This window comes from Notothenia coriiceps, unplaced genomic scaffold, assembly GCF_000735185.1.
Source record: "Notothenia coriiceps isolate Sejong01 unplaced genomic scaffold, NC01 NC01_scaffold00037244, whole genome shotgun sequence".
NCBI classification, from domain to species: Eukaryota; Metazoa; Chordata; class Actinopteri; order Perciformes; family Nototheniidae; genus Notothenia; species Notothenia coriiceps.
The window spans coordinates 20,601,882-20,616,129 of record NW_011369945.1 but is presented as its reverse complement, the minus strand read 5'-3'; the positions used below and the strand labels follow the sequence as shown (position 1 = coordinate 20,616,129).

General features: G+C 42.5%; 1 protein-coding gene across 1 annotated transcript in view; it reads left to right on the top strand.

The window, feature by feature from the left end:
* LOC104965402 (aggrecan core protein-like) overlaps window positions 1-14,248 on the top strand; it is a 24,549-nt gene that overhangs the window by 7,233 nt on the left and 3,068 nt on the right. The window contains exons 5-9 of the mRNA XM_010794357.1: window positions 7,741-8,025; window positions 8,451-8,594; window positions 8,726-8,806; window positions 8,900-9,057; window positions 10,377-10,539. Coding sequence (XP_010792659.1) covers window positions 7,741-8,025; window positions 8,451-8,594; window positions 8,726-8,806; window positions 8,900-9,057; window positions 10,377-10,539 — 831 coding nt within the window. The remainder of the gene's footprint in view (window positions 1-7,740; window positions 8,026-8,450; window positions 8,595-8,725; window positions 8,807-8,899; window positions 9,058-10,376; window positions 10,540-14,248) is intronic.

Genomic DNA, 14,248 nt, shown 5'->3' with positions numbered 1-14,248 from the left:
TAGAGAGGATCCGTGGTAACACAGAAAATTGTTAGAGAGAGTCTCCCCGGCACCCCTCCCGGATGAATAAGAAGAGATTTCATGGACATGTAAAGAGTAGTGTATCCCATTGGATTAACATCAGGGCGATCCAATCGCCTAACAACGTGGTACGATAAAACGAACCAAGTCAAGAATCATCAATCATCACTCCCAAAAACAACTCAAAACCAAAGTCAAACTCCACACACGGACCAAAACAATATGAATAAAATAAAACAAACCTTGTTAGAGGAAACAGAGGAGGAGGAGGGCAGGGAATTTTCATTAGATACCAGTCATAGGAAACAACGTGTTCTATTTGAAAACGATCGAGATTGGAAGGCGACTAGGGATTATAAATAACCAACAACACAACAATAACAGAGGTCTCCGGATATGCTGTTTCGCAAAGAGCGAACGGCTCGATTGAAGTCCCTTTTGAGACCCAAAGTCAGGATGCGCGACCGAAGTGAAGAACATCGCCGATAATAAGGTACCATTGAATACAGACTTGCGACTCCGGACGAGGCGCTCGTCCAATCCAAGGTCCTATTCTCTATTAGTCACTTTCGTGACGGACGGACTGGTTAAAGTCGCGAGTCACACATCTATCAAAATTTCGCTGTCAAGTATACATGTCCTCTTCCTTTGTGCTTTTTGAACGGCAACGTCCACTTTCTCCGGCGCCGTATTTTAGGGCTGATACACTTTTGCACTTTTACTTATCTTATAGTGGAGGTAGAGAGTGCTCGTAATGAAATGATGGCTAGATACGCAAGTTCTTCGAATGATTTATAAACGGTGTGTGTTAGATTGGCGCTAGTTTACATTCGTAGATGGTGAGAGGTTCGGATGTCAGGCGTCGCTGACACTCACGTCTGGCAACTACACAGGGAATAGTAAACTATATTAGTATAGTGCAGTCGGACTCGGCGATAGACCCGGCACGTGTGTGAGTGGTCACATGTAATGACACACGTCCTCATAATCTCGTTGTGTAATTCAACTGCTTTGTGAAACTCAGTTTACATTAAATTTTAGTCTAGCACAGGAATCTACCCCGTCACTATAGTATTGGACAAATGTACAATGCGTAATTGTGAAAAAAAAATCGTCGACATAAGCTGACGTCCACGTCGCATACTCGAAAGTAGTGACCTGATTTCACAAATTCAGCGGATACCTACAAAATTCAACGTACGGAAGTATAAAACAGATTAATATCAAGCCAAAAGTAAGTCCTTCATACTCGCGACGCGACAGTCATCGCGAACAGGTACAAACAGCTAAAACCAACTTACCAAATGGTGGGAGAAAATACACTTGTGCGGTGGATGACTACCCCCGTTCGACCGACTCAATTGCTCGACTTATTGGCGCAGCACCGTCAACATGTCTCGTGCAAACAAAACCTAATCCATCCATTTGGCCATTAAGTTGTGTATAGGTCCAATCCAACTTGCCGAAGCAGTCATGTCGGGTGTGTCTAGTCGTGAAAGACTTTGTCCCGACTTTTTCTCCCCTCATAACCCTACAGTTACGATACTAGAACAAACCAATAAAAGTACTGTTGTGTGGACAGCCTCTGTACACAGATATATTGCCTTAGTATACTATATAACACTTTTTTCGGTCGATATTATCCTTGAAATTTAGTTTTTTTCCTATCCCGACCCTGCCACGATTTGTTTATACCAAAAAATTTTGTCAACCATAACAGTGTTATATTTTATCATAACATAATTCTGTATTAAAGCATTATGAACCCACAACGATCTCCAGCCCAATCGTTGTTATTTCGGGAAAAGTTTATTTGATCTGAGGTACTATTTTAAGTAGTTACTATACCAGTAATCTGTCTGTATACCGAATACCTCCTCCAACCCACCTCCATCTAAAATATAAAATTTTGTACAACCAGCGTCATGCAGTAAACTCTTTTCTCATTTCACTAGAGTTGTCTAGGGGATCGAGGGCGATGACAAAATCTAAAGTGAAAGGTACAAAGCTACCCAGGGCTACGCTGTGCCACACACGTAGTGCACGCGCGAGCGACGAGAACCTCATTACCTGGTTCGTTTGGGGGGAACACTAATGGTGAAAAGGCTACACACGTCATAAATACTGCGCAAAATCGGAGTGACATGCTAACATTATTGAAATAAATCAACTATAATTCCGTGGCAAGAGAGAAACTCCAAACCTTAGATAATAATTACTCCTCTCAAACTTCAATGATTACGGTTCTATTTTGTCTCTGTAGTCGGAGAAAAAACCTATATTGAGTTTTACTGTTCAGCAGCTTTTGAGGTATTAAATTGCGTGTAACCATGGTTCCAAAGCACTTTTGCTGTCGATAGTTTGAAATGACAACTTTTGCGCAAAAAATTTGTACACACGGACCTTTTGAGCACCTTGCTCGGTTGGAGCCCCGGTACCCACTCAACAAATAAGGAGAAAGTGAGAACGGGCACAGACGAATACAGTTAGAAAGCCATGGTTTGAGCGTACTTGCCGTCAAGACAGTCAAATAACAAAAGGACGATAAAGACATACGCGGTTACTTTTATACAGGCAATACGTTGAAACATAACCATAGTTTTAGCTAGGGGACTGATGTAAGGGCCGTAAGTTTAAAGGTACTAGTCCCAAAAATAACCTTAAGATACAGCCAAATCACATTTAAGAGAGTTCCGGAGATGCCGGGCACTCGGCAGAGTAGGACGGCTTAACCAAATGTAAACAGCGCGATATTAGACTACACAACAAAATATTGAGAACTTTCTCAATCCTTAGACCTGTTACGTTTGCAGGTGCCAAGAACATAACGGATAGCACACGTGGTACGGCACACTAGACGATTTCATTAAACCCACATTATTTACGTCACCCCCCGACCCACACTGGTGCTTCCGGGGAGAAGCAATTTGAGAGGTCGGATTGTCACCACACACTTCGGACTAATGCAAAAATGACTTCACAAAGTCGTTCACTCTCTTTGTACTGGTTATAATAAGGTGGGGGGGGGTGGTTACCTTGGTTGGTGATTGGCTAATGGTTACACAAGCCAAAAAACGTTATGACATCACAAAGTGGTCAAAATCTGATCAGCTCCCCTTTATGCTCACAGGAGCAGCCAGTCAACACTCTTCAGCTGGGCAGCAGCCATCTTCCCTAATGCCCTGCTGATTCCGGGAGTTGTGGTCTCTGTTGCATCCACCAAGAGGGAATGTACCTGCCCTCTATGATGCACCCTCTCGTGACATCACAATATAAATGGATCAGAACAAAAAAAGAGAGAATCTTTGTTCCTGAAACTTTCAGAATCTCTTTAAACAGAGGGGACACATGTTGATGTATAAAAGACATGAAAAAGTGGATTTTGCATAATAGGTGACCTTAAAAAAATCCTATCAACAATTTAAAAGAGTCCCGCTTCCAGTTTACCAGGTGTTAACATTTATTTGTGTTAATCATATTTCATAACATTGTTTGAGAACAAAATAAAAACTCCATTTAATTTGACTTAAGAATATTTTTTCCAACATGAACTACATCTATGAGACATTGGCAGGCAGACTGTTTTGTTGGATTTGGACTGCTACGGTAAAGTTAATGTACCAGATTGGCCACTAAGGTCATGAAGTGCCAAACCCCCCACTTCCAGGGAGTTAACCAAACACACACAATATTCATCATTACAATGTTTTATTTATTTGAATGTGGCATATTTAATTTATTTCATGGCATTTCAAAACTTTGTATACTGCCATGATCTACATGAAAAATCCAATTCCAAATGTTGAGCACAGCAGAGAAAATGTGCAGCAATTTGTGAAATTACTTAACAAGAAATAAAATGGATGTGGACATTTCTACAAGTAAATCACTGGAATGGATCCAAGCTACAGACAGTAGATGTTATTTTGTATAATCGTCCACTATTCAAATTCCAACTTTGCAAATTCTGGATATTTCACAGTTTAAAAATGTGCACACATTATAATTTCATTTGTTTGGGTTGGTTTTCATTACATCAATTCAGCACTACTTGAACCTGCACAAGGCATGCATACAGGGTTCACAGTCAATTACAATACATTTAACTGGAGGACCTCACCACTGACCTTTAGATCACTTGGGATCTCTTGACATGAAATGGATTCAAAATCCCACACATAACCATACGCCCATTAGCTACTGTATGTGGAGCCAGTGGAAAGTAGGCCATAGCCCAGGTTGCTATAGTTTCACTGGGTGAAATGCCTCCTTGCATTGTGTTCAAATAACTGATAGCAATAAAAAATAAAGAAAAAAAATAGCAAGTTGACGTTAAAGTGGACCCCCTGGTGACCCCCCTGTCTGGTTACTGTTGACAGGCGGCGGAAACACTCCCTGAGGGATTCTGGGGTCTCAGCTTTGTGTCACCCACTAACTGCTTCCTGTGTGTGAGCCTCTGCTTTAGGGAAGTGCGCTGTCCGTGGTGCTGAAGGGCTCCAGCAGACTAACACGTGTTTGTTGTGTAACATCCTGCCCTAAAGGGGGCTTTCAAATCTTTGAGGTGCGAAACGTTTGAACGCTCTGCACACAAGAGCATGTGTGAGGTCTTTAAAAAAAGCAGTTGTTTTTTCTTTTTGATTTCAGTCCTGATTTTGATTGCAACTTCACGCTGCTAAAAGTTAAAATTGCATCAGTCAAAGGATTTCCTGTCTTGTGCTGCATTTGTAACCATGACATTACATATCATTGACTTTTAATTATCTAAAAAACTATATTTAAAGGCTTCAGCAGGGGTCCAGATTAGGGAATGAATGGAAATAAAATTACTTATTGAAAAGGAGGAAACTGTTTTTTTACCTGCACATGATGAAACTAGGAGAAGAGACTGGATAGACTGTTTCCACTTAGTGATGCATCTCTTTCTAATTCTACAATTTAGTGTGTGTTCTTGGGACCCTGCAAGCTAAATCCACCTGCCAGACTGTGAGCTGCATATCAGAAGCAGCAGGTAGAAGAAATAATGAATCGTAATAATGGCTGACCATCTGCAGGGGTCACAGAAGTCTGTACAGTTTTCCAGAGGGATGCTGCCCAGACAGAATTTCTGACGGTTGCTGTAAGGGATGATTTTGAGAATTCCAATTCAAACTGAAAGCCGGCCCAGGGACCGATGTGCCAATAGTCAGATGAGATCTAGCTCTAAAAATGAAAATGAAAAAATAGTTCCTGAAGCAAGAAGAGAAAAAATGGAAAGAAATGAGGTGCGGAATATTTGTTTTCCGTGAGAGAGAAAGAGAGCAATCATCTCCGTCTTGGCAGCTATAAATAACATGAGCGGGATGTTACATCAACCTCTGCATGTGCACGGGAATATTCTGTCTGTGCAGTGTGTATCACCAGTGTGCACCATCAACCATTCCGTAATGTGATCAAACGTCATGTCAGGCTTCCAGGTGTGAAGCTTTTCAATTTTTTGTTTTGTAAGTGATGACAACTAGATATTGTAGTCCATGGGGAGAGAGATCACAGTCATCATGGTTCATCCTCTTGGAACCACAACAAACGTCATACTCATTTGGCCAGCAGCTTTTTAGTCTGTCCTCCGAGACCAAACATGATTGCAACCAACAAATTCAGATGATGCATTACACAACACTTAATGATTATTTAGTTGGAATGCTGATACAGCATTTCCACTATCTGTTATGCTACGCACAAAATTCTTTATTATTCCGCCGGGTTATTTTGCACCTCTTCTTCTCCCACATTCCACATCGCAGAAACTCTGTTCGAACATCAAAGCGTTCAGCTCGGTCGGGAATCGATGGCTATTACTTTTCTCATTCATAACCTTCATAATTCCAGAGATACATCCCATAATTAATCACATTTTTAACATTGAAGTCAATGGAGAAACTCTTCAGACTTGAACAATCTTCATGCAACTTCAACTGCTAACTGTTCCTTCATACTTTCACCTCATTCCAACTTTAAAATGTTACACATCTTTCTGACATTATTCGTGTAACACAACTTTTAAATCTGATTCTTACTTTTAGAGATATTAAACATTGTTCAGACCTTGGTAAAGAGGCCTTCTTCAGATTTTAGAGTGTGTGATGTCACAGAGTGGAGGACAGATTTAATTTTGTCTTCATATTNCCCATCTTCCATAAAATTAAGAGTTACAAGGAAATGGCCTTGATCCACTTAGGATCTTCTATCTCAGGCCCAGTTAAGTGGATGTTTTAGTAGGGCATCACAAAGGGGGCGCGGATAATGTCCTGTATCCACATTTGTATTTACTAGGTGTAATGTAATAGAATTAAACAATACATGCATCTGTGAGAGCACTTTTAGAGGCCATGTGCCGTTTGTAGTCAATGCCTTTTCATTTTAGCAGAGGCTTTTGTTCACACAGCATTTCATTTTCCAGCCATTTGAGCTCAGGCTGCCATCAGCGAAGGTCGGGTCTTATTAACTGCCTATCAGACGGATGGTTAAGAGCATCGGCTGGCGGTTAGTGCAGGGGCTTTATAGCGAGCGGGAACGGACTTACAGTGGGTGTATTGTTTTGTTGCTCATCAATCACATTTTGACCCAAACTTGCGCCTGATTTAAGGTCTTTGCAGTCTGCGTGACAAGCCAAACAGCACACACACACACACACACACACACACCAACACACCACACACATAAAACTGTCGCATGGGTTGCATTTTGCCAATATTCAGTTCTTTTCCATATTATTTTTTAATAATAATTTAAATAAATTAGGTGAACACCAAAAAGAATAATTATTAACTAATAAATAGTTCAAACTAAACCTCTGTGCGTTTATTGTTAAATTGTCCCATGTCATGCTTTGTACCGTTATTACTGTCCCTTGTATGCTTTATGTTAGCTTTTTATGCATGGTAAACGGTCTGCAAGTCACCCAAACCCTCAAAGACACCCCCTGCTAGCGAGTAAAACCTCTAACAGAAATACCGTTCGTGCTGCCCCAGAACGCCTCGTGTGGGAGATTTCTCTTCTTCCATTGTTTCTTCCTGAGCCGTACAGTGAACGTGGCCCACTCCCAAAGGGCCAATCCGCGGAACTTCTCACAACACACAACCTCAATTTTTCTCAGCTGCCCAGCCCCGCCAATCTCTCCTCCTGAAGACGGCGGCGCGGGCAGAGGCCTGTGAGTCACGGGGTGCATGTGAATGCCACACACACAAACTCCAGCCAGGCTCTGTGGCGCCTGGTGTGTGTGTTTCGGAATGGCGTTTCGCCTGGTTCTCGCAGACTTGCAACTGGACTCACTAGTGAACAGGGGGGCGCGTGGGGGGAAAGGAGCTTCCAACAAGCCACGTTTAGGACAGTAGCAGTGAACTACACAACGTATACAGAATGCTGTATGGAAAACAATGCCGATTTTGGAAAATTGCAAAATATAAATCTATTTTAGTAGACCTCAACAATGGAATTATGATCAGTAGAAATGGCCATGACATGGGACCTTTAAATATTTACATCTTCAATAGCAACCAATGGGCTGTGGGACGTGTGCGTCATACAGGCAAGGGAAAAACATTATTGGTTTTGGCCTTTACATGGGATTTGTTGAGAAAAATTAGAATACAATAGCCTAAGCTTTTAAGTAATTCAGTAGATTTCGAAGCCTGTGCAGAACCCAGGTGTTTCACTGCAAGTTCCCTTGTCTCCGTCCTCCAGGTGAAGTGTTCCACTCCTCGGTCCCAGGCAGGCTGTCCCTGTCCTCCGCCTCAGACCGCTGTGTGTCCCTGGGGGGGCAGCTGGCAACCGTGGGGCAGCTCTATCTGGCGTGGAGGGCCGGCTTGGACAGCTGCGCCCCAGGCTGGCTGTCTGACGGCAGCGTGCGCTACCCTGTGACCTGGCGTCGCCTGGACTGTGGGGGGGGCCAGCTGGGGGTCCGCACCATCACACCCAACAGCACAACTGACAACACCACAGCGCTGTATGATGCTTACTGCTACAGAGGTAATGAATCAGACACTGAATCTGCACCTGCATAATATTCTTAATCATGGAAAAGGAGTGTAATTCAATCGTTACTGATGGGTTTGAAAAGTTAGCTACTGGCCAAAAGCAAATCTGTGGAAGAGTGCTGTTAATGTAGCTATTGTTCAATTACAATATATGTCACTGCCACTGGTGTAGCCATGGCAACAATGATTTTGGATCCACATTATCCATCCCACTGTCAAGTCTGTGAATCTGCTTGATTGACAGCAGCAGTGGGAGAGCGAGAAACAAGAACAGGATGTGTTGAAGTTAAATATTTTCAGATGTGCGGTTTCTGTCTTGACTGCAAAATTAATATACAGCAAAGCTTTGAGACAAGCTGGTTCAAATCCTTCAGTGACAGCCATGTGAACAAGAAATCTCTTAAACTTGTTTCCCAGGTAAAATGAAGGATTCGGGCTCCATCTCTCAGATCTACACCTCCCTGTGGAAGCCCTGGAGCTACCTCACAGACTCCAGTGATGCTGGCTCTGCAGGGACCGGCAGCCCGGACGTGACTACACCGCAAACCACCACTGCCAGAGGTTTCACATCTGTCTAAAATATCAGTAGTAGCATAATGAAGCTGATTATTTACAGGACCAAACATCAAATCAGTAAACATAAATACAGTAAGATTGATTTTTTTGCAAATGCATCCTTGCTGTGTCCTCAGATGGCAGCAGCGCTTCGCCTTCAAACTGGACGGGATTGGTCGACCTTGAAGACGAGGCCTCGCTTCACAGCACTGATGCCTGTAGGGCTGATTTCTAATTTATTAATTCATTATTTGTATTGATCACTTATACAGTTGGATCTGTTGTAACACCTCTTTCTGTTGTTTCTTCAGCCTCAGACCCCTGGTCTGCAGAGTCTTCAGGGTCCTTTGTAACGCTCCAGCTGATCCCAGGACAGATCCTCTCAGACTGGGGAGAGCCACTGGAGCCCGGACCCGAATCAGACCAGTTCCTCCGACCACCAGTCCACCCTACTGTGGCTGACAAGAAGGTTGGTTTGAGCTAAAGCTGCAATTATTACGATCCATCAATCGACAGGAAAATAATCACTAACTATTTTGATTACTGATTCATCCTTTAAGTACATGACAGAAAAATGCTGTTTTCATGCTCTCAAAGTACGAAGATTACGCTCTTTTCTCAGTTGTAGCCTATATAATACTTTTCTAAATATATTTGGACAGACAAAGACATTTTAAATCATCACATTGGACTTTAGTATTGTTTCATTTCTATTCCCAATTCATCGATTAGTCTAGAAAATAATCAGCAGATGAAGCGGTGATAAAAGTAATTCTTAGTTTTAGCCCTAGTCAAAGATTTTAACCTCCCCCGGGGGGCGGGGGCTCCCGCAACATCTTGCAAGAAACAGCGTCTGAGGGCTTCTTAACATTTCACAAACTATGAATGTGTCATACCCACCTAACGGGAAAAAACTCAGCTACCTGACGATATTAACTATTTTTACCGAAAACAAAACACAAGTCTAACGCAGAGCCTCTGAATAAGCAGTAAGCGAAAGAGTGCTAACGCACTTAGCACATAACTCACGGTAGAAATATTGTATACTTCATCTGATCTGCACAAACTAGATAGCGTTTGAAAGCTGAGATTCCACAGATTCCAATGGTATAAGTATCATCACACCCAAAACCCGCGGCAGCGAAAGCCAGCAAAGACAACACACAACTTCACTTTACGTAGCCAAAACGACAAATACTTCTTACCTTTGCTGTTTTCTGATCACAAGTTGTGTTCAAGGGCATCACAACGCATATAAACGCTGCTGAAGATTAATCCAATGTGTCTGTGTCACTTTGAAATTATTACTGATAATCCATCATAACATAACATTTATGTTAATAACCGGAGTTTTCATATACAGCTGCTATGAGAGCTACAAGAGTGTATGAGCTTCCGGTTTTAAACCTCCAAAAAGGTCAAATTTCACTTGTTTTGCATCAATCTTGATACAGGGTACTTATTATATAGTTTGGATTCCAAAAGCTTTTGGTCTATTATCCCATCATTCAAGGGTGATTTTCACTATAAGTAATGGAGGCTTTTGGACAGAAACTATAATTTACATGTTTTGACTATGTTCAATCTGAATTTACTTTATAAAAATAAAAACATCTATATTGATTCTGACTCTTCTACATCCAACTCACAGGTGTATCATTGCTTTGAGAAAAAATATTATTAATTTACCCCTTTTAGAAGTGAAGATATAGTCATTTGTTCTGGGCATGTCTTTTTCGAGCCTCAAAACTGAGCCAGCTAAGTTTCTGTGCATCTACGTTATTTCAGGTGATCTCAAAGATCGTGAAGTCGATCTGGAAGCCTTGGAACTACCTGGCTGGGAGTGAAGACGAGGAAGGAACCCAAGCACCGAGCAAACAGACAGAGGAAGAGGAGACAGCCCCGAAAAAGAAAGAAGAGGAGTCAAAGCCATCCGTTGAACCATCCAAACGTGAGTGGATTAAGGCTGATGTGCGATTATACAGTGCATAATATATTACTTATAATTGTATTTCAATTATTGCATTACAATTACCAGTGAGGATTTTTGGGGTTTAGGATATCTTAATTAGGATATAAGGGATTTTTTACAAGTAGATGCTGTATTTTGTTCTACTTGCAAGTCAGAAGAGAATGTCAGATAAAAAGCTAATAACCAAGGGAGAGCTTCAAAAAAATAGGAAATGTGTACACTTAAGTTATAGACCAGGAAGATTTGAATTCAGTGAATGTTCATGAGCAGTATTCTGAACATATTGCTGTGGAGTCACTAATTGATTCAGGTCTGTGATGTGATCAGCTGGGCAACACAATATGATGATAATTAAAGTACAAAGAAGCCTCATGAATGGAGTTAACTATGGAAACAAATAACTCATAAGGGGTAGAGTAGGGGCCTTGTGGCGAGGAGAGCAGAGTTTGAACAGCTTCAACTTCTCTTGAAACGACTTTAAGACTCTCTGCAGCTCAGGATGTGTAGAGCCGCTTACGAGCTGTGATTGACTCCAGGTGTGGTAGCTGACGAGCTCCAGCTGTGGTTTCACTCACAAACATTTTTTTTTGACTGTTACTGTGACCTGTATATAAATAATTACTTGACTTAAATTATATAGAGGCTAAAATGAAATTGTGTTTTTATTCTTTATGGCATTATGGAAGAATATGCCAACCTGTATGCCGTCTACTGAAAAACTGAACTGTGACTTTATTTAAATGTATTATGGAAACAGATTTCACATAATTGTATAAGGTTAGTTAAAAGCAATAGTATTACGTTTAAATAAAATATATGAGGTCCAACTTAATATTATTGCTTTCAACTAACCTAATACAGTTTTGTGAGATTTGTTGACATGATACATTTAATTTAAGTCAACATTTCAGTTTTTCAGTGTACTGAGCAGCAACAAATCTAGCGAACTAGCACACAAAAATGTATTAAATTATATTTGGGTTATAAGTTTTTGTAGCATCATATAAATATGCTGTGTTTAATTTTAAAATGATCACTATTTACCTACATTGGAGTTGCACATGATGAGAACATTTGGATAGGCCAACTAAGTAGATCCTGTGTACATAACATGCTGTGGGCCTATAAGATGTGTGTCACTCTCACTAGGCTTGTTTGAGACAAGCGAGACCTGCGCAGTTGCGATCAACGTCTTGCTAGTGCGTTGCATGATGGTTAGTCATTTTGTCCGACTTGCTCTGGAGGCTCGCCTACATGAGGCGTTGAAATCTCGCGTGACAAAGAAGCCCGCAGGCGCGGCGAGGCGGCGCAGTTCCTCTCCACGGGCTGCGGAAGCGAAATGCTTGATGGGAAACGACTCGCTGGTATCTCGAGCTGAGCGCTCATTGGTGGTTTTTACCCTGTGCTGCTGATGAAACTCTCCAATTGGCTCGGCAAAAGTTTGTTGTTGTTTTGTGTCAGTTTTACGTCGCGACTTTCTGGCCGTTTCTCAATCGCGAGGAAACTTGCTTCCAAGCCAATATTTCAAGGATACTACGTCATCGAGTGCCGCCGAAGGACTGTTCCAATCTCCAGCATACTTGGAATTCCACCAAGGCCGCGTCCTTGGTTTGGGGGTAATTTCGAGGATGCACATGGGTAGACTTCACGTCCTTAAAATCCCCACAATGCTTTGCGCACGGACCAATTTCAAAAACCCTTGCGGAGAATGGCTGAACCGACGCAGCACAGCACACATTTAAATGTAACTATGTAGTGGCGTAGAACCTGTGTTGGTAAATATGTTACTTTGTTGCATGTGTTATCACCAAAAATGTGTTCCGTGAAAGTAAAGCAAGTTCATAATTAGATAGACATCGTGAGGTATTTATTTTCGGTACAGTTTATGCTGAAACCGTTAGAGAGAGTGGCACACTTGTTAGCCTGTTCCATTCTTCTTTGTTTTCCGAAGCCGTGGCTTGGAAATATACTTGCTTCGTTTCTGAAGGAAGTGACTTGGAAGTATGCGACTACCAAGCCAGTATCCTCGCGATTGAGAAACGGCCAGAGAATTCGAACGGCACTTATCATGGCTGCCACTGAGGGACCTCCGCTTTTATACTTCTTTTGAGGTTTATGTGTGTTGTAAGAACGTAGTGTATTACACAAGATAGAGACTCCATACTTAGATCAGTTTGGGGTAATTTATTAAGTTTACTTCCATTTGATTATAAAGTTAATTCGAGGTTACATTAGACGAAAGGACGTTGTTTATGTACTACCCGTACACTTACCTATTAAGAACATAATAACGCTGGCAAAGTAAGCCATGGGGAACGTATTGCGAAAGGCGCAGAAGGCGACTAACTAAAGTTAAAGTCCCCCGTAAGTCGCAACGGGGATAGTAGCGTAAAACCTTTCTTCTAGGTGCTAAATTCGATGTGGTAACGGGTGGATGATTGTTCACAAGAAGGACACCGGCGTAGCAAACTCGACCATTTCTACCCCGGCTGATCTAGGTCACCAGATGCCAATGTGGGTGTAGAGGGTTTAGACCGCCACGAGTGTGTCGAAAGACGAGAATAGATATTAGATAGGTTCATCTCATACTAACACTTCGGAGCCGCCGTCATTCGTGCGTGAACTCTCGTCCTGTGACTCCTCCTGTACACTGTGATAGGTAGTGGCTACCTCAACACAAACCGAAAACTAACGTTCCAGAATGAGGCCCCCATATTGTCCGGACAATCGGTGGACCCGAGTAATGAGGGGGACACGGACCTTAAAACTTTAAATTTGACTTTCATAGGTCTGAATGATTTGACCTGTCCCCAAAAGACCGGAGGAAAGTACAACTTTTTGTTACTAACAGGACCTTAAGTCTACAACGTGCGTTATCTCACACGGCACTACTGCACAAAGACACCGCCCTGGCATCTCAGATTGTAGCGTGCCGCAGGCGAGTTCTCCTCGTTACCCTCAAAACGTCTTTTATCTACTAGTTCCACTTTGGTGTCAAAGATACCTATGACTGTCATACCTAGTCGAAAACAGAGCGCCAGAGGTAACTATTGGAGCGATGGATAATTCTTCCAGTTGACGGGATCATACGTTTTAGGTGAGAAAAGTAGCAGAAAATACGATCGGTACACAGGGGAGCGACCCACATGGTCTCTAAGACTTGCGATACTACTGTCCTTTCTAAGCAAGTAAAAAGGACTCAGGCTAAAGCATTTTTGGACACGACTCTCCTCAGTCTAGAAACGCGGTGAATACTAAACCATGCCTAAAACATACCGAACACATCGCAGGTAGAATCGGTTAGGGTGGTTGGGTTACCATTGGGGGGGGGGGGGGTGGAATGAGTGGACTTAGAGCGAGGCCTCATCGTGGTAACACAATAAAAATCTACGTTGAAAGCGCCGCACCGCACCGCCTGCCCCGCAGGAATAAGAAGTAGGATTTCGAAGGGAATTGTGGTTTGACTGTGGATTTCTTGTGCACGGCTTGCGCTAGCAGTCGAGTGCAGCGGGAGTGCAGAGCGGACCCGCAGAAGACCGTGAACACAGCGTGACCTTGTGTGGCGCGTTCGACAAGTCTGCTGCAGGGTTCAACGTCTGCATGTGCCCTTGGACGCGCTTACGCGAGGGAGACATACGTAGTTATTGAGAGGAAATGGTCGTCCGCCGACCGCCCATCACACATAAGC